We start from the raw sequence: 20,912 nt of genomic DNA, 5'->3' as shown, positions 1-20,912 counted from the left end.
GTTAGAGAGTATGAGAGTTAGAGAGATAGAGAATGAGGTTAGAAAGTGAGAATGTGAGTCGTAGAGTGAAAAACCGTATTTATATGTTAGGGGTAAAAATGAAATTTCATAAAAAAAAAATAAGAGCGTTCCCTTGTAAAATGGAAGCGACGGTTAACAACCACCCATATTAAAACTTGCTGTGATATCAATTTTGCAAGTGAGAAAAGACTAGACAACCCACGTATAAAAGGGGGCAAAGTACGAAAGGGAAGGGGCCAATTTCAAAGCTCTGGGCGTTTACAACACTTTTTGTTTTTGTTTTTTCTGACATAAAAACATTTACCATATTTAGGACTCCGATTAACCCGTCGGAGTCTGATTTTCTCTCTCTCTCACTCATTCAAACACAATTTCAGTAAACAATTTGTCACCATATTTCACGACTCAAAATGGCGACTGCAATCAAAGTCGTCTTCGGTCTACTCACATTTGTCACTATTGGCATGATCATCGGTAATTCTTTGATTTGTTTTATGGTTTCGTTTTTAATTAATTGATTAATTTATCAAATTTGTTGATTATTATCTTCAACTTTGCACAATTTGATTCTTTGATTTGGTACTTGATTATATTCATAGCAGCTGAATTTTGTTTGTTAATTACAGTATGAATTTAGTGAATGTGCTGTGAAATTTTACCAGTTACTTGTGTTCTACGAATTAATTGCTGTTGTACAAATTACTTATTATGAAATTATGATTTCTGTCTTTATTTTGGTGGATCACGTTACGAATTTTCAAGTTGAATATTTCTGAGAAATTCTTGATAGTTCATGAGAATAAGCAAGTGAAATCAAAGTACTACGTATATTGAAATTTTTGAACGAACCGCGGAAAACTGGAATTGTGAGTGCATTGCCCTAGGTTGAAATTGTTAAAGAAATTGCTTGTTATACAATTGCATTTACAGGAATTAGACTGCTGGAAATTTGAATTTTGAGAGCACTTAACTTTGAAAGGAAAAAAAAAAAATAATAATGTTGAAATTGCATTTAAATTGATGCTGAAAATTATTCTTCATACTGTATTACTGTAATCATCATGGGATGCTAAATTTTATCCTATGATATGTGATTTGTGTATCGGAGATTACTTCCTTTTTATTTAGTATTTATGTAAAGATTGCAAATTTCTCTAGTTGATTAATTTCAAAACGAAGGTTTTTATTTTGTATTTTTGTACAGATTGCAAATTTCTGTAGTTGATTAATTTCAAAATGAAGAATGAATTTCTGATATAAAATATATGAAGTTTATACTTGGGGTTCTTTAACATTGATTTTACTGTCGATGTTGTCAGAATTCAATAATTGCACAAAAGAATATTATTGTGTTCAATGCCATCAAATTTCCAAAATTTATATTATTGTGTTCAATACCATCATGTTAGCTGACCCCAAATCATTTTGGGACTAAGGCTTTGTTGTTGTTGTTGGTATCTTGGGTGAAGACAATTTCTCATATGTGGATTATTTTTAATTAAAGACACCGTATATATGCTTATAAAGATATGAATGTCATTAGGAACAAGTTACATTGCTGCTTCTCTAGGTTTGGCTCTCAAAATTTGCAACATTTAAAAATTAGTTATAGATGTATTGTTCCCACATTATATGGTTGCTGTTTTCTGCTTGATTTTGTTTTTATTTACACTAGCACGTATTTAAAGATATAATCGGTCAAACACTTGCGTTGGAGACCGTGCAAAATGCAATTGAGTATAACAAAATAGAACGGAGGGAGTATATGTTTATGATGATCTTGAATATTGATAGATCATTTTCATCAGCTTCCATACAAAAAAATGACTGCTTTGTTGTTGGAATTTGCAGGTGCTTTATTTCAGTTAGCATTCATATCTCAACTTGAAGATTCATCTGGTACAAATAATTTTATGTCCCTTGTTTGTAGTATTTCAGTTGTATATTACTAATGAATTTCTCGGTTACTAGGTCAAGTGCATTCTTACAATGCAAGTTTATTGCTTTGAAAGATACGTTACTGATTGGCCATACTCTACCGTCCACAGTGTTTGCCTATGATTTATCTCTGGAATGGCCAAAATACCTTCCACTGTTTTGTTTCCTTTTTCTATTCTTTATTTTCATGGGTATTATTGTATTAGATGCATATATATGCAAATGCAAGTATGACAGAATACATAACCAAAAAGAAAAACGACAGAATAACCCACATTTACATATATGAAGCCATTAAAAGGCAAAAATGTGTATTACTTCTAGCTATTAAAAGCCGTTAATAAGTGTCTTGATAAGCATTTGTTTTATTTATTTTATAAAGGATAAAAATGAGTTGTTGCTACCTAGGACAACCACTTAAAACATAAGGCATGCTTCTACTTTATGCGGGCACAATGTACTTGGAAGTGGCTGCACTTGCCCTGTTAATCTCAATGTATGAATCCTCTTTTCACAGAACTTGGAGTCATTGGTAGGCAACTTTTTCATTAGTATGTATTAGCTGTAATATGATAGGTATGAGAAGTTGAATATAGTGATTTCAATTTATTGGTAAGGACTTCTTATGTGGTATTTTTAAGGATTGTAATTGGATGGAATAGGATAAGGAAATTGATAAGTGATGACTTTGATGTAATATGGTTTTAGGATTTTACTATATGGTATAGTGCAGTTTTATTGTGTAGTATGGCATAAGGGATTTTGATATATTGAGGAATGAGGACTTGTATTTGTATGCATGTATGATTGAAGGACTTTGATGTAGTGAGGATGTGTCTTGGTGATCAAAGAAATCAATTGATATGATATTCTATGGTGAAATAATTCATAGTGCACTTTGTCTTCTCTTAAAAGTTAAGCAATAGCCCTTTGATTGTTGGGTGCTTTATTACCCTCTCAATTGCTGCAATTGTTTAGCTGTGATTTTACGTATGCTGATTGTTTTTATCAATTACATTAATTACAGGCACGGGTCTTCCATCATCTAGAAAGATGCAGCAAACACAGGCTAAAGGCCATCTTCCTTTGTCCACAGGTTTTTATCCTCTCGTTTTCTCAGAAAGTATTTATCTAATGAGCTGCATAGTCTATAATGAAACTTGTTCTTTGTAGCCTTAGTATACTGTTTTTGTTTGTTCTATGGCATACCATGCCCAATTGAGGTTTCTTATTTGTTATTTTTCTGTTAAAAAAGATTGATTTTAATCATACGTATTTGCTCTATGTTACCCATTAATGTTTTCACAACTCAACTACAAGCAAAGCATATTTTCAAGAATATATACATTTATTTTTAATTTCAACCCAGGACATAATGTGATGTTTTTGTGTGACTGAGAATTCTCTGGTGCCTATATACTCTAGGAAGTATATGAAAGTCATGTTGCTATGCTTTTTATTTGTTCATTTACTATTGTTTATTATTGTGTTGCTATTCCCCCATAGTACTCCATTTTCCTAATGCACCCAAGGCTTTTATTTGGAGCTGAGTGAGAGGGTGTAGAACTGTAGATGTATGCAGCTTTTATTGTATCACTATAATAAGCCTTTTCTGCTAGACACCTAGACCTTTGGTGTCAAATGCAATTGATTTACGTTTCCCTGATTATTGAACAAAAAAGAAGTAAGGAAGGGGTAGGTTATTGCAATCCTGAGTTGAAAATCTGTCTTTTAGAGACTGTTCAAAACTGAGTCAGTCAGCCAGGAGTACCTTTGAATTAGCACTTAACTTTTGTGTCTGTTATAATTGAATAGTCATTCCAAGTTTCCAACCCTTCATATTCTGTTTCTAATACTGCTTTCTCAAGGAGAAGGAAGAAGAGCAAGAAGAAAAGCAACATGGGAAATAATACCAAGGACTAATGCTGGGAAATTGAGCCATTAAAAGTCTTAAAACTGTTGTTGGTTGCTTTCCTTAATTATCATGTTATGTTTTTACTTTTATCATGTTATGTTTTTCCTAGTGTTCAAATTTGATTTATGCCATCCTGATGGATAGAAGAAAGTCATTTTCAATTGCATTAGCAATTTAGCATTCATAGAATATTTTTTTGTCCCTTTCTGTTGGGGTAGGGATGTTCAATGTGTCTGCTTTTGTTACATTTTTCCTTTTTGTCTATTTTCTGGCTCAAAGAAAAGTTATAGTCTCTTTGGATCCATCATCTTTCTGAATGCAATATTTTATTTTGTTTTTTTATAGCTGGACTTTGTTTATTCTTTCCTTTGGCTTTGCAGGCATTGTTGGTTGGGGTAATGACAAAAAAGCTGCTTTTTTACGCCTTGGACTTGTAAGTCATTTTTTAAAATTGTACTTGAACAGCTATTATCCTACATGTTGCTCCATTACTTTCCAGAGTGCTATTCACATTGAAATATCATGTTTCTCCATAATATTGCAATTGTGTCTATTGTACATTATTCTCTTATTTCTCCATCTAAGCAGGATATTAGTTGTTTATTACTGTGTGTCCTTTTGTTTTATTGGGTTTTTTTAAAATTGGACTTGAACAGCTATTATCCTACATTTTGGGAATTGTATTGGATGCAAGACATAAAATTTATCCAGGATAAAACCTAGTATGTTTTACTATATGATTTAGGTGTTACTTTCTTTCCTTATGCTGACAATCTTCCTATAGTGTTTTATTAGATTGTGTTTTAAATTTGGAGAACTTTGTGCAAGTATAGAATAATTAGTCAAAGGACAACCTATAATAGTTCCAACATTTAAGCCATGTATGAATTATAAGACATGCCTCTTTGTCATACATGGTGAACATAAATCCAAGGAAGTTGTGTTATAAACTTGATTTGTCAAGGCACATGTACCAATCTCTTATTATCTCTTCACTCTCACATTAGTCTCATAGTTCCATACTTCCATAGTTCCATTTATACCATTGGTACTACATATAACTATTATGAAGATTCTGTTATCTTTTAGTATATATACACTAGATCAATAGATACGCAAAGCTTCTATGTGAGATGGAAGTGAAGGAGAAAATTTCAGTGTGACGAATTTTGAGAGAAAAGGTGTTGGGGCCTAGGATTCATTAATTTGTGAGCAGTGTGTGTTGGTCTCAGATAAAAGTATCCTTAGATTTATTATTGTTTCCCAAGATTACATAGTCAATATATTCACTTTCATTTGGGCTCAAGTACTTGTGTCGGATCCTCAATACTACAACATGGGTTTGGACCTTGACATCTGATTATAGACTAATGTAAGGAACTTTTTATTGCAGTAGTATAAAGAAGTGCTAAGTTATTTCAACAATGAAAATACAAATTAATTGATGTCAAGATTGTCAACAATAAAGTTGGCTGGTCACATGGTAATTCAGGCCCTCTGTATATTTTGGCTATCAAACATCTTGTGAACATAATTTTACAGTCCTGCATGTTTTCCTTTCTTCAAATGGCGGTCATTCCGTTTCTGTAAATTTGTAGGTGAAGCCTGAGGTGATTAGTTGGTCACCCCGAATCATTGTCCTGCATAATTTTTTGAGCATGGAGGTAAGTATCCTTCATTCACTTTTTCTCATGCTTGATGGATCTCTTTTTAGCCTTGTCACCTATTCTTACAAATCTTAATACTATAATATTCAACAACAATTTTATCCTCCTTTCTTTGCATTTGATGTTGAATGGTTGTGTACTTGTGTTACTACATATAAATGACCCTGTGATTGGGCTGTCATTTATAGGCAAATGCATACCCTTAATTAAATATTTGTCTGTAGTGACTGGTGTCTTTCTTTCTTCTTTATGGATTAAAAAAGCATGTATATAGCTTTAAGCCATAAGTCTCACTTAGAATTAGAGTATTGGAATCTGATTTGTAGGAAAGGGATAGTAAAACTGATGCTGAAGTTGTTTAGAGGTGTTGTCTAACACCATCGTCCTATGGGTGATGGCCCAGTCATGCTTCAGTTTAGATGTCCTTATGACATGGTATTGTCACTCTCTCATTGCACCACATCTCCATGTGTCAATGTGATTCTGCTCACCTTGTTGTCTAAATCAATAAATTCCATAAATGATGTTGCAAGGTTCCAAACATTCTTGAGCTTATATTCAAGCTTGTAATAGTCTTACCCAAGCCTAATTTCTAGTTGCTCTAATTCGATCCGAGTCCAACTAGCTCACGAGCAGACTAGACTTATTGTAGTTTATTTAGAGAGACACCATACTAAAAGATGGTCAAGGCAAAAATCTCAAGCTTTTATGTAACAATATCTCCAACAAACTTCAGAAGATTTCAAGTATTATTCAAAATCTAACCTTGAGGGGGCAAGCTCTACCTTTGCCCTCAATATTTGGTGGTTTCTTTCTTGACAAGTGCACCACCAAATTGACATTTGGAGATGAAACCCTCATCCACATTTAAGCAAGTCAAACTTTCTTTGTCCTTTTTATCCAAATCATAACTCTTTTGTAAAACAAAGTTTTACCTCGTTAACCAGCTCCAAAGCGAGAGAGATACTTTCTTAGTTTCACTAAAATTTTAACACTTGCTACTTTGGGTTGTTTCTGAAGAATTGCGACACCTCCCTTTTTGGTAACTATTACAAGTCATATTATTTATTTTACTCATACTTGATCCACTCCTTTTCTCTGCACTTCTCGTTATCTTTCCTGAAATAGCAAAGCCACTTGTCATCCTCTAGGATAGGGGGACCTATATGTTCCGTGTTCTTTTCCTTTTAAAAAAAATAAAATAAATAAAGCAACCTACTTGTTGCCTCTTTCCTCTTGGCTAATATATTGTGCCATTTGCAAGTATTGCAATAGGAAGTGCATGATTAACAAACTCTTCCTTTTTATAACTTAAGCTAAATTTATGATGCAAAAAAAAAAAAAAAAAAAAAAAAAAAAAAAAAAAAAGGCCACACCATTTCAGTCGAGCTGTTTTATAAAGGATTTTCAATTGACCGTAACCAGTGATCTCATTCAAATCAAACATCCTATCTCCAAGTCATCCTGAACACTTTGAAGATTGACGATGATCTTAACTTGTGGTTGTTCCGGTGAGAAGATGAAAGTGACTTGCAAACAATGTAAAATCAATTGCCATGGGATTTGGACCCATAAAGCCCCTTTGACACTTAAATCAGTGATATAATGTAGAGAGGAAAATGTCAGAGAAGATGGTTTCATGTATAAGGGTTTTCTAAGTTACCTTTGACCGATGTAATTGCTTGGATATATAAACGAGCTATACTAATACAAACCTGTGTCTACCATTTACTAAGAAAATCCAATTCCGCATGAATGGACATCAAAGTTTACCATGAGATGTAATCATATTATTTTCCCAAGTGTAGGTCTGACTTCAAATTATTATAATTCAACTTCGTGAAATAAACATATCATGTGCATTGGGAACTGGATGCTGAAAGGGACCCACCAATAACTTGAATCAACTTAGGAACAAAGTCTTTAGAATTGATTTTTTTTTTTTGCACTATCGATCAAGCGAAAAAGATCATAGTTCTATATATTATTTATTTCAACCACTTTTGGCTCATAGACATTAATATTTCAAGGAATATCTTGGAAGGTGTTAGCTTATACTATATTAGTAAGTCATAGGGCTTGGACAAGGAGTATTGCCGAAGAATAAAATTTGATGAGCTGTCATGCTTGAGCCTTTTTTTTTTTTCAATCATGTATTATTTTTGATGTTGAACCTGCCATATCTTCTCAAAGGGGTCTGACAATTGCTGTCGAACTTTATGTGTTTGTCAAGCTTGAGCTCTCTGGTCATGCTAGCTAATACTGGCTTACTGAATATCGGTTGATGCGTTTATGACAACGCAAAGATTTAGCTCCAAACAACCTTTACTAAGTTGAACTAAAAAAATGAAGGTTCTAATACATAACGAATGGCTTCACTTGTTCTTGATGTGTTTTGACTTTAATTATCAAAACAATTTAATTTTGGATATGATTCAAGGCTCTCATAAAGTCAATGTAGAAATGAATGTTACACCATAAGGCCTTTGTATAGGTGAGTTGTTAGTTTGTTCCTAGAAAAGTTGAAATAAGTTTAGAAACATAAACTAATAGGAAAAATTGTGAAGAATAATACAACCTTTGGCCCATTATTTTTTAATAATACAACCTTTAGATTATTTTTGAATAATACAACCTTTAGGGGGTTTCAATTTAAAACAAGACATAACCGATTGGTAACTTGTTAAAACAGGTTTCCATGACACTTGTCATTGTTTTATTGGCTATGTCAATGTAATTATTAATTATCATTATTATTATTGATTTATTATTATTATTAAAAATAATATCCAGCCACCACTTCACACACCACACGCAGCCCTCCTCGATGCTGGTACGGCCAGGCCAGCTCCCCCACCGTCGGCCGATCCACCTTCTCTCTCCTCTCATCCAACACCACCATTCCACTTATTTGTACCGCCACCACCATCCCATTCCTCACTCATCCCCTCAACGTCCATACCTCGACCACATCAGTCGTGATTCCATCCCCCTTCCCGCCATAGCTCCCAACCCTCAGTCCCCATCGAAACCGCCCTTTTCTTCTCTCTTACAACAACCATCCCCTGCCTTTCATTCGATTACCACCGTACCAGAAATTTCGGTGCCCCTTTTCAATTTTTTTTTTCTTTTAATTTCAAATCAACATCAACAATAGCAATAATAATTGCCACTGCAGCAACAACCGCAATGCTTTACCAAACTCGTATAGAGGCAGCAACTGCAAGGGAAAAGGGTGGGGGTTTCAGTTATTTTTAAGGGAGGTGGTGGGTTTTTTTCTGGGTTTCGATGGAGTGTGAGAATGCGGGGAAATTGGCGAGGCGGGGTGGGGAATGCGTGGAAGGGAGGTAGGCTGGGGTGGAGGACGCGGGGAAGGGAGGTGCTAGTGGCGGGGGTGACCGGAAAGGGAGGTGAATCGGTAAGGGGAAAGATGGAAGGTAGCCATAAGTATGGATGAGGAAAGAGAAAGGAAGAAGAAAATGAAAAGAAAAAATAAAAAATAAAAAATAATCCCACCAATTATATGACAACACGTGTCGTGGCCAACCTGTTTAATCGGTTACAAGTTTTTTGTCCTGTTTAAAATTGAAACCCCCTAAAGGTTGTATTATTCAAAAATGATCAAAATGTTGTATTATTAAAAAAGAATGGGCCAAAGGTTGTATTATTTTTGGCAATTTTTCCAAACTAATATCACTACCTGACACATGTAAAATTGAAGATTATTTCATGGTAAATCCTAGCAGCAAAACTGATCAATTAATAAACTTTTGTTTGACAGATTATCTAATAATCAAACTTGTCCTAGAAAAAATTTAACTACATTATTCTACTATTACAACTACCAGGCTAATTCATCCCAGCTGTGTAAAAATTTTGTGCATTTGCTGCCACATTTCTTTCTTTCCAAATACAATAGATGTGCTCATAACCTTCATCAAAATACTGTTGCTAGCTTGAGGTATCATGCCATAACATAATACATCGTGTATAAAAATCCAGCTGCTGCTAATTTCATGCTAAGGACCAAAACAAAATCCCAGCCATAATGGTAATTAACTGCTGGGCTTGCTCAAGGTTTTCGTAAAACCAATTCACAAACCTACTCTGAATCAATATGCGTATGAAAAGTATTGGCTGAGACTGACATCAGAAGAATCACTTATTGAGATTGAAACAAAAGGTTTTCTTTAAATTTTATAGACTGTTGACAAAAAACCTATAAACTGACATCACTCTCTAATAAACAGTCAGCAAATCTTTCAAACCTGACATAATAACTTAGACATTAAACTTTGCACAATAATTAAATTAATATTCATCCTTAATAATAGTAATTAAAGTGACTAAGTGACTTACGCTAGAAAATTGAATTGACATAAGTATCACAAAACTGATACAAACAATGCAAAATATGACACTAGAAGCTCAAAATTTGACCCTTGAACAAACACTGATCACTGATGATTTATTTATTAAAAAAAAAATAATAATAATAAAATAAAAAAAAAATTAATGATTATAAAATCTGGTACTCTGTATTTACATATAGTTTTCCTATACCCCAAAGCAAAGCAGTGTTACCATGCCACTTTTCAGCCCTTTTTAAGGTTGACATGGTGCCACATCCTTAAAGAGTAAGTTTAGTATTTTCTATACGTCAAAAATTTGTACGTGTAGACTGCAACCCACAATACCCCATTTAAACTATAAATGACTTACCAGCTAATCTAAAATATTTTATTGCATATTTAATCAATCAATTACAAAAACAAAAACTGCAAAATGACTAGACAATGGGTAGCGCATAGACACCACTAAACATTTTCAATCACATTTACAACTATGATTTTTTTTCCTCATTGATCCAATCATCAATTATTATTTATTTCTATTCAAACCAATCATCTTCATTTGATGTAGTAGTTAAATTTAATGGATTTGTTAAGCTATTTATTTCATATATCCTCCATTAAAAAAAAAAAAAAAATAGCATGGATAAGTTGGATATGATCATAATTGTTAGTAATACATAAAAAATTACATGTTATTTTATAAACAGTTGTTAGTTTAGTCTCAGTGTACACTCTCAAAATATTAGCTTTTCTTAATTTTTACTATCAGCTTGTTTTAAAATATTAGTTTTCAAAGTTATATGTTGATAGGTATGAAAATTTAATGTTGCAATTTTTTTTTTTTTTTAAAAACGAAGGAATTATTACCACATGCATGAAACCACACGAGATGATATGGTATATCCAAAACCTAATAGATCATAATTTATCCAACACTTGTGATGATATGTACAAGACCTGATATAAAATGTGCCAAACCTAATATTCATCACACCATTGTTTTGGCGAGACGCATGTCACCCAATACCTTCACATACACGTAACTTCATATAATAACTTCAGCTTATTAAAATCATCTGATTGTTTATTGAAATATTGCATAGAGGCCAAAAAGAAATGCTGACGCTGAATTTAAAGTTTAGACCAATGAAAGTATAAAAGGCTGCATTTCTTTTAGTTTTGTGCTTACTAATTTGCATGTCCCACGTGAAAGCTACAACAACTACAAGTTTAATGCAAGAACACACCAAATCCCTTGCATTCATGTACTAACCACTGTGTAATCTTGTTGATTTGAGCCCATCCCCCTTCACAGCATTATCAAGTTTTAGGCCTGAAATCGTGTCTTGTATTTGCATGTAATTTACTCAAAGTTTTAGTGAAATTTATTTGCTGATCGAAAGTTTCTTGTTTTCTCCAGGAATGTGATTATTTGAGAGCTATAGCTTTGCCTCGCCTACAAGTTTCTACAGTGGTTGACACAAAAACAGGAAAGGTTGTTGCAAATTTCTCTTTTTTTCCTCCTTGTGGCTGCTCCTTGCTGAATTTTTTATTGGGTTAATAATCAGCAGAGGGTAAAATGGATTAGTGGTGATAGACGTGGATAAGTGCTGCATGGATTTCTTCTTCTGGATACTTTTTAAATATATATTTTGTTGTAATGTCCATCTTGCTATCCTTATTGTGGATTATGATATTCATGTTGACCATACTTTTTCTGCTATATGTATCTCTTGTTATCAGCTCATGATAGCTTGGTTGTTATCTACTATGACCACATGGTATCACTTATGCTCTAAACTTTGCTTTTGAGATTTAATTCTTTTCTTCTATGCCCTTAAAGTATCTAGTCCTTCTACATTTTGTCAAAACCATTGCACTAGACACTCTTTTTGAGTTATTAGGGAAATTCTGTGTACAGTTTTTTTTATTATCTTGGTTTCCTTCTCTCAATCTCTATATTATTGACTTGTAAATTTCACTTGTATAATTTTTGTGGTGGACTTTTATATTTGGTGGTAGCATAGTTTCCTTGCATGAATTTGTTATGCACAATGTGCCTAATCATCACTATACATGATTTTAGGGAGTTCGAAGTGAAGTTCGGACAAGTTCTGGAATGTTTTTACATCCAGATGAGAGGAAGTATCCATTGATAGAGGTAGGCTTGTTGCTCTTCTTAGACCTTTTTTCTATTGGAAAATCTTAGCTTTCTTTTAGCAATTTTGCAGGGGTGCTATGTGTATATTTGGAAATTCGTTGCATTGGTATCATATTCTCTAATGTCTTATAGTGTGATTATTGGTGTGAACTTATAAATGTTCTGATTGCTTAGAAGAAAGGAATAATGTTATTTTTTGGAGAAAAATAAAAAATAATCTTAATCTAATTCTTAATGATCTGGGTCATGTTCTATTGCATCATGAGATAAAAATTTTAGATGCGGTATATGTTCATGCTTTAGGATGAAGTTCTGAGATTTGATTGACTGATTCATTTGGTGTACTTCCTTGAGTATGTACTCCCTTATACCATTCACCCCTCTCCTTCTCCCCCACCCTAACTTGGAGAGAGAGAGAGAGAGAGGGGGGGGGGGGGGGGATGATGGGTGTGTGGAAACATGGATAATTGTGTTTACTTCACCTGCAAGCATTTGGGGTCTTTCATTTGGAGCTCTCCATACCCTAGCACAGCCAGAGTACACTGGATGGCTACTATTATTTTTTCGGATTGTGCTGCTACTTAAAAGACTGAATGGTATTCTCTTATTTCCCTTGAATCACCAGGCAATAGAAAAAAGGATTTCTGTTTACTCACAAGTACCAGCAGAAAATGGGGAGCTCATTCAAGTTTTAAGGTGATTTGCTTATGGTGTTTTTTAACTAGAATCATTTTTGAGTATCATAGCATTCTTTTTTATCTTATTTGTTTATTTATTGACAATTTAACCTAATATTTGATTGACACAGGTACGAGAAGGATCAATTTTACAAACCCCACCATGACTACTTTTCTGATTCTGTAAGTTGTGTATTCTTATGACAAGAATCATCTGTTGCACATGCTTGTCATATATATTGATGTTTTTTTAACTTTTGTGTGATTTCAGTTTAATGTGAAGCGAGGTGGTCAAAGAGTTGCAACAATGCTTATGTACTTAAGTGACAATGTTGAAGGGGGTGAAACATATTTTCCTATGGTAAGCCTGAGTAGATTTGTTCACAATAGTTAGGTGCTTTGATCTCTTATACCCTATAATTTTTAAATTTGTTCTCTTGCAAATGCTTTGCTATCACTATCTTATTTCATTGCATGTCACACTCTAGAGTTTTGTTTGTTTTTTTTTTTTTATTGGTATTGCTGATAATCACGAGAAAACAACCTATGAGAGTACTACCATTTATTTTACATTTAGCAGGTCAGGGGCTCCATCTGATCCTGATCAGAAAGAAAGTGGCATCTCAGGAAATTTCAATCTTATCCTGATCAAAAGGATCAGTCATGTGGTTGGAAACAATGATAGATGAATTTTGTTTCTGTGAATGACTATATTTTAGGGAGTTTTGCACTGTGTCATTATGTGTTCTACTTCTCCTTTCTCAATTATTCCTTATTCTTGTAATGCTATTTATTAGTTTCTCTGATGACATGTGGTTTGAAAAGTGGCTCATATAGAAAATCTGAGATCCTTTATGGTACTGGGATATCTAATACAAATATTATCTTGTTGGTGCCTGCAAAGTTTTATAGAAGTAAATTAGAGCTCTTTTTGCCTAGGAAAGTAGTGTCAGTGCACTGTAGCTTATATCTTAGGCTTAGGAAATAGTAATATCCGGATGTGTACAAGGTCCATCTCAATTCAGTTGAAAAGGCAATTTCTGAAATACCTGTGTTGAAAACAGTTTCCGTAAATAGGTTGATTACTTTTTAAAGGTGGCGCTGGTAGGAGTGGGAGTGGTAGTAAAGTACTTTTAATGATAAGTTTTATTCATTACAATGCTTAGGATAATCATGAGTTATTCGGAGTACTTAATTAATCATTGCCTTTTTTCTGATGAGTATCTAAACCTCATAGCCCAATATATCTCCTCGTCTTATCATCTATGCCATCACTTCCTCCACCCCTTGTCCACCTCATGCAAGCTCAGTGAGTTGCTAAATTTATGTTCAGCTCTTTGTGTATGTCTCATATTAGTTTATCACTAATTCTACTCGACCACATATGCTTGCAACTGGAGTTTATACGAGTATGTTTTCTTAAGTAACAAGGGGTATAAAACAAACAAAGATGATTAGGACCGTCGTCTATCAACAGTAAAAATATGTTGCTGTATAATGAATTCATAGTCATCTCTAAATGGCTAAAAATAGCTGGATGTTCTTGAGTATATACCTGTTTGTTTACTTGAGCTTTAGTTGTATGCAACAACAGTACATTAAGACTGTTTGTTTTGTCAGGCCGGTTCAGGTGAATGTAGCTGTGGTGGGAAGATGGTTTCAGGAATGTCTGTAAAACCACTCAAAGGAGATGCTGTTCTTTTTTGGAGTATGGTAAGTTAGCATCACAAAGTATCTCAGGTTTAAAGATGAATGCAATGTTATGAAACCTTGAAATTGGTGAATTGTTTTATTCCTTAAATTCTTGCAGGGTCTTGATGGACAGCCTGATCCACGCAGTGTACACGGTGGATGTGAAGTGCTTTCTGGCGAGAAATGGTCGGCTACCAAATGGATGAGGCAGAGAGCCATCGCTTAGCACCCAACATTAGGGCTGATACGAAGATCCTTTTCTTTCATTCTCGAAAGTAACTCTTGAATATTTTCCCTCAATTTTTAGTCTAATACATAAGAGGATAACTGCCATTGTGACATCTACCGGATTTAGATATAAGAGAGATAAAGTATGTTAGTTAGAAGACATGTACAGCGAACCACAGAGTTTTGATTCTCAACTGAGCTCTTAGAGATCTCCATATATACATACCATGTAATTATAGGAAAGACCATTTATTTGCCTCCGCTACCCTTTTATTGGGTGCTATACTCTGCTTAGATTGTTCTCGCGAACATCCTGGCTTCTGTCCAGGTTGATTTTGGCTTAATGTCATCTGATTGCGTCAACTGGTTGATTTCCACTGCTATTAATTGTTCAGGATTTTATTTTTCCTCAAACTAATTTACAACTCAGATGCCTTGGAAGGAGATTCATTTTCTATCCAATGCAAGAATACTACCAAAAAAACTGTATCCTTCAAGGAAGTAGTCCGAGCTGTAAATAACCGACTAGATTCAAACCACTAACACAATTGACCAACATCCAAAATCCATTGACCCAAATTTGAACACTAAATACATAACACATCCGAACACCCAACCACTAATAGGAAAGATGGTTATTAATATTAAAGTAAATGTATATAATTGCAATCACAAGGACTAATTCAAAAAGGAAAAATAGACACCAAAAAAATTAAATACATATAATCACAAGGTTTAATTAAAAGTAGCAATCTAGTGCAACGCTCGGGGCCATATACTTAGTTTATAAACTAAAAGATGTGTCTAAAAGAATGTAAAGCGATTCTGTATTCAAGAGTCAAATCGTTAAATGTATAGTATGTCTTATAATGACATTGTATGAACATTGAAATTAGTCGTATAACCGCATTTATTCTAGTTCAGTGTGCATAACGCTTCAAGAGTTCAAGCAACTAAATCACTAAGGGAGGTTAGAGCCTTAGAGGCCATTCGATGTGGATAGTGATGGCCTCACCAATCTAAACTTTCTTGATATCATTAGAAGCACAACTAAAAGGGCATAAAGTACAAAACTCAAAGATAAAAATTGAAACAACAATAAAATTAATGTTATCTCAACTCTTTACAATAACAATTGAAGAAGGTACCCACAAAAATCTAGAGATTATCTTTTCTATCAACATCAATTTGTTTTGAGTTTTTTGAAGCTTCTAAAAAAGTTTGTGGCCCACTTCTAATGGTTTCTCCTCTTTATAAAATTGGACTTTGGACCATCCATTTTACAAATGCTTTTCTTCCTTCACATTAGAAATATTTCATTTTGGTGAACCCACAACCCCAAAGGTGTCAATGGAAGTTTTATGTATGTATGGTTGTTGGTGATAATGGTGACCATGGTGAATGGAGAGAAAGTCAAATGTGTTCCGAGAGTGATGTTATAGTCGTGGTTAAGGCCGTGGTGGTAGACATGGTTGTTCTTTAGGAGTAGAGAAAGTCACAAAAAAACTATGATGTAGACGGGATTTGATCTCATGTCTTGGGTACCAGTCAGATTTTAACCAATTAAATTAATTGACATCCGTGATTTCTCAAATACCATATTTTCAGTTCGGCATATTGTAGCATCATCAGGAGTTTTAGCATTCTGTCTAACATAGTGTAAGATACAAGTTTAAGGAAAACTAATGTTTATTCAAAGTAAATGGTTAAGTAATAATCGATCATTCAACTATAATAGCAATAAAAGGTAAGAAAAAATATAATAAGAAAACAATGTGAACGAAGTAATACTAGTTATCAACTTATTATTCTCTAAGGAAATACAAGAAAACACAAAAACACACAGAATGTAACTGCAGCAACCTACTATGGCTGAGACCTCCAGTAGTTAGCCATTTCGAAACCATTCTTGCCTAATTGATAATCCTCAAATGTCTTCTCAATTTCTGCTTGTGTATTCATCACAAAAGGACCATATTGCACCACTGGTTCGTTTAAGGGCTGCCCTCCAATCAGCACAAATCGTAGTGAGTCTGATGACACATTCCATACATTTAGGCCGTCTCCAGGACCTAAAACAAGGCAGTGATGAGCTGACATTGGTTTTGAACTCGATGATCCAAAAACGCCTTCACCCTCTACAATGTACACAAAGGCATTGTATGACTCGATTATTGGTTGAGAAAATTGAGCTCCTGGTTGCAGTGTAAAATCAAGGTACATTGTTGGAGTCCTTGTATAAACTGGGGAATGAACTCCCATTGCTTCTCCTGCTATTACTCGTACCTCTACTCCGTTGTTCTCTGCTCTTGGTATGTCTTCACTTAACAATTCTTGATAATTCGGCTCAATCCTGTACCAAAAAAATTTAGTGTTCGATTCAAGTTTTTGTGATAACTGATAACGAACATCATTTTATTGTATATTTGGTATCAGACACCCTAAGTTCTATATGTGACTATCATTTAATTTACAGACACGTTACAAACACGTTAGGAAGTGTTATATTATCAAGAAAAGAAAAAAAAAGATGAGAAACTTTATTACATTTTATCTTTGGATGATAAATTGATCCAAAGTTGTAAACCCTTGTTGACTCCTTCACCAACAGGCATCTCAGAATGAACTATCCCTCTTCCTGCTGTCATCCACTGTATAAAAATGATTAAAGACACTAATTAGTAATTAATTACTTAATCAAATAAATAATCATTTTTTTCAACCTTAAATATTTAATTAGTTTTACCTGCACATCACCAGTTCTAATGATTCCCTTATGTCCAGCAAAGTCTTGATGAGCAAAAGCACCCTGTTCACATACACCACCAAAAATGGATCCGGAAATTCTTGTATCAGACGGTTTAAAAGTCGAATAAACTAAAACCCTTTTAATTTAAAAAACAATAACGAATTTTTTTCTTAATGTGGAAAAAAGTCAACTAAATTAAAAAAATTCATTAAAGTGAGAAATTAAATTTACCTCCAACATGTATGTAACTGTCTCAAATCCTAAAAGAAGATAAGGCAAACAAAAAAAAAAAAAAAAAAAGTCAAAGACTGCATGCTTAAGGATGGAAAGTTGAATGATTCAGATTGTTCATGAAAACTATGTAATAAAAGAAATTAAAAGATATTATATTAAACAAATCATATTTGTAAATAGGAGAACTAAAACCTCTGTGTGGATGATCTGGAAATCCAGCTGGTGCAGAAACTGAAGAACACAATAATACCCAAATCATTAAAATTACACAAAATGTATAAAATAAATCAACATTAACACCAAAAAAAAAAAAAAAAAAAAAAAAAAAAAAAAGCATGTAAGTTTTACCCGAGAATTCATCCAACATAAGAAAAGGATCCAAAAACTTTAGTCCTGGCCTGCAAGTCGTAAACAATCTCCATTTCAATACGAGTAAAAATTGACATTCAAATAAGTTTTTAAGACAGTGATGTAAAATGCTTATACAAATCATATTAAGGCAAAAAAAAATAAAAAAATAAAAATAACAGATAATAAATTTGGGATCAACCCCTTTTTTTACATCATTCTCTTTTTCGACTCTTTTTAAACAAATACTAATAAAAAAAAAAAAAAGGCGGGATCAAAAATAAACCTGCCAATGCTACGTCGAACTGTAGCCCCATCGCCTTCGCGCTGTGATTCGGCTAAAACCTTCTTAACAACCTGTCTAGGGGAGTTGAATTCAGAAGACATGTTTGTAGTGCAAAAATGGTACACAATGATCTTATTTTTGGCGTATTTTGGGGATGGAACAGTAGTATTCTAGAGAAATTGTTTATAGCAGCAAATCTCATTCAAAAAAGTCGTACCAATTATTTTTTGTTTATTATTGGATGATTTGGCCTTGTGATGTTGTAGAACTATGTCTGTATTTATATGTGAAGATAGGTGACAAATAAAGAACATGTCATAAATTAAAAAGGGAATTTAAAATGGGTTTTCTAGAAGATTTAATATTAATTGAAATGTGATTGCCAAAAAAAAAAAAAAAAAAAAAAGAGTATAAAAATGGAAGTGAAATGAGTATGGAAGATTGTAAATGGGGCGAAATTAAAATATTGTGGTTGGGTGAGGGTGTGCGTGTGGAGGAAATAATGGGGGTGGGATCATGGATGATGTAGATTTTTAAGGACATTTCTCCACTTATATTCAACTGACCAACTTTGATGATGATTCTATTCTTATGTCATCATGACCAAACCAAAAAAACCTTATTTTATTTTATTTTTTTTAATTTTTTTTATTTAAAATAAAATTAAAAAAGATAAACCTCAAAAGAATTTTGGCATTATTTCTGTTGTGACTTGTGAATCTCCTACCTAAATAAGATCGTTATGATGTCAATACATCGTCATAAAAATCCTTGCTAATTATTCTACGTGTGTCTATTTATTTGTCTAATTCTGTACTAAGTAGTAATTTCTTTGGTTTTTTTATAAGTGTTCCATTAGCACTTTGCACTTACAAACTCCTAAATAGACGTGCTTCTCACTAATTTATTATAGACCATTAATATTAGGGTCACTATATTTAGATGTTATTATTTAAATATAAAAAAGTTTACATTAACAAAGAGGCCACTATGTTAAAATAAAAGTGATTCCATGTTCAACCCCCTCCCCTGCTAGCCGCCGGTGACAGCCCACCTCCCCCACCCCGAGCCTACCTACTCGCCTACCTCCAATCGCCGACCACCCCCGACCCTACTCTCTTCTTCATCATGCCCGGCCCATCATCACCATCAATCACAAATCTCAACGTAATCAACGGTAGAAGGCAAAAATGTTGAAATTGGTGGCGAATTGTTGAATGGGGGTGGCAGATTGGTGGTAATTGGTGGCGTTGGCTATGATTTGGTGCACAATTGGGAAATTGGTGATGCGGGGCTGTTATTTTTGGTGCGAGGAGAGGGAGCAACAGCGCTGCTGGTGATGGCTTTTGTTCGTGAGGGAGAAGGGAGTTCTAGTTAGGTGGGGTGGGGAGTTTCGGCTCGTAAGTGTGGTGTGTGGGAGTTTTCAATGGTGGGGGTTGGCTACAGTGGTTAGGAAGGGGTGAAATCGGGGCTGTAGAAAGGTGGGGGTAGGTGGAATCAGGGTTGGTTGGTGGGTTATGTTGGAGTTTCGGCCTAGTGGGGGTTGGTAGTGGTTGTCGAGAAGGGGAGGGGGCAGTTCTAGTGGTGGGGATGAGACCGGAGTGGTGCAGTGGTGGTGTTTGGAGAAGGAGAGAGAAAACAAAAAAAACTAAAAAGATTATTTAAACTAATCATATAGCGACACGTGGTATTGTTAACCTGTTTATCCGGTTATGTCTTGTTTAAATCAAGACGCCTTAAAGGTTGTAATATTCATAACTAATCAAAAGATTGTCTTATTAAAAAAAACGGCTTTAACGTTGTATTACTGGCAATTTTTCCTTAAAAAAAATCTTGAGATTTATTATAAAAAAAAAAATAAAATAATAAAAATAAAATAAAACATTGTGAATAAGAGAAAGAAAAATTGTTGAGTTAAGATTTTGAAATTCAAAGGCCCCATATTTAAATTAGCACAGGGTCTCAAAGATGGTTAAGACGGTCCAACATATACTTCGGGCCCATATGGTAAATCAATAGTATAATAATAAAACAGACACCAAGAATGACCATCTTGGTGCTGTTTTTTTCCCTCCAAAACTTTTTTTTTCTTTAAAAAATATATTCACTTTCTTATAATTGTAATTCACTTCCTTAAAAAAATTATTCACCAAATCATTTAATTGTTATACACATACCCATTTTTTTTTATCCACTCCCTGTAAAAATATTCACTTCTTTATAATTGTGATTTGCTTCCCTAAAAAACTATTCACCAAATCATATAATTGTGATTCACTTCTTAAAAAAATATTCACATATATAATTTCCATATCTTTTATTGTATAAAATATTATTTTATATCTTTTATTATGTAAATTGTACGGAGTACATATTATTTTATATATTTATATATGATAGTACTTCACATGTAGTATTTTATACATACCTTGAGATGTTCAATGTTCAATACAATATATTTTTTTATGGAGTATATAGTAATTTTGTAACAAAGTCTTTTTTTTAAAAAAAATGGTGTATATTGTTGTTGTTGGTGTTGTTTAGAAATATAGTGTTGAATTTAGAATAATAGTAAATTACCATGCATGGCACGAGACCTAATCTAGTTTTTAATTATATTTTCTCCTCGTGATCCCTACTT

At 33.7% G+C, this 20,912-nt stretch overlaps 2 protein-coding genes across 3 annotated transcripts; one reads left to right on the top strand and one right to left on the bottom strand.

Moving 5' to 3' along the window:
• Window positions 1–296: 296 nt before the first annotated feature.
• Window positions 297–15,024, top strand: LOC145568914 (prolyl 4-hydroxylase 1-like). Of its 2 annotated transcripts, XM_081628298.1 has the most exons (12): window positions 297–495; window positions 1,873–1,920; window positions 2,987–3,055; window positions 4,255–4,307; window positions 5,473–5,538; window positions 11,317–11,391; window positions 11,983–12,057; window positions 12,683–12,753; window positions 12,866–12,917; window positions 13,006–13,095; window positions 14,355–14,447; window positions 14,545–15,024. In XM_081628298.1, exons 1-12 carry the CDS (start codon window positions 432–434, stop codon window positions 14,650–14,652), a joined length of 864 nt encoding a protein of 287 aa, XP_081484424.1. In that variant the 5' UTR covers window positions 297–431; the 3' UTR covers window positions 14,653–15,024. The 2 variants fall into 2 exon arrangements, with proteins under 2 accessions (XP_081484424.1, XP_081484425.1); XM_081628299.1 differs by lacking the exon at window positions 5,473–5,538.
• A 1,336-nt stretch (window positions 15,025–16,360) lies between these two features.
• Window positions 16,361–18,858, bottom strand: LOC145568913 (pirin-like protein). Its single transcript, XM_081628297.1, has 7 exons — window positions 18,272–18,858; window positions 17,986–18,035; window positions 17,830–17,868; window positions 17,635–17,663; window positions 17,401–17,463; window positions 17,202–17,305; window positions 16,361–17,007 (listed from the first exon to the last, which is right to left on the bottom strand). The coding sequence occupies exons 1-7, from the start codon at window positions 18,370–18,372 to the stop codon at window positions 16,521–16,523; spliced, it is 873 nt and encodes a 290-aa protein (XP_081484423.1). The 5' UTR covers window positions 18,373–18,858; the 3' UTR covers window positions 16,361–16,520.
• Window positions 18,859–20,912: the final 2,054 nt, after the last annotated feature.

Source organism: Chenopodium album, chromosome 11 (assembly GCF_948465745.1).
Source record: "Chenopodium album chromosome 11, dcCheAlbu1.1, whole genome shotgun sequence".
In the NCBI taxonomy this organism is placed as follows: domain Eukaryota; kingdom Viridiplantae; phylum Streptophyta; class Magnoliopsida; order Caryophyllales; family Amaranthaceae; genus Chenopodium; species Chenopodium album.
The sequence above is the reverse complement of the archived record's forward strand: the minus strand, read 5'-3'. Positions and strand labels throughout refer to the sequence as shown.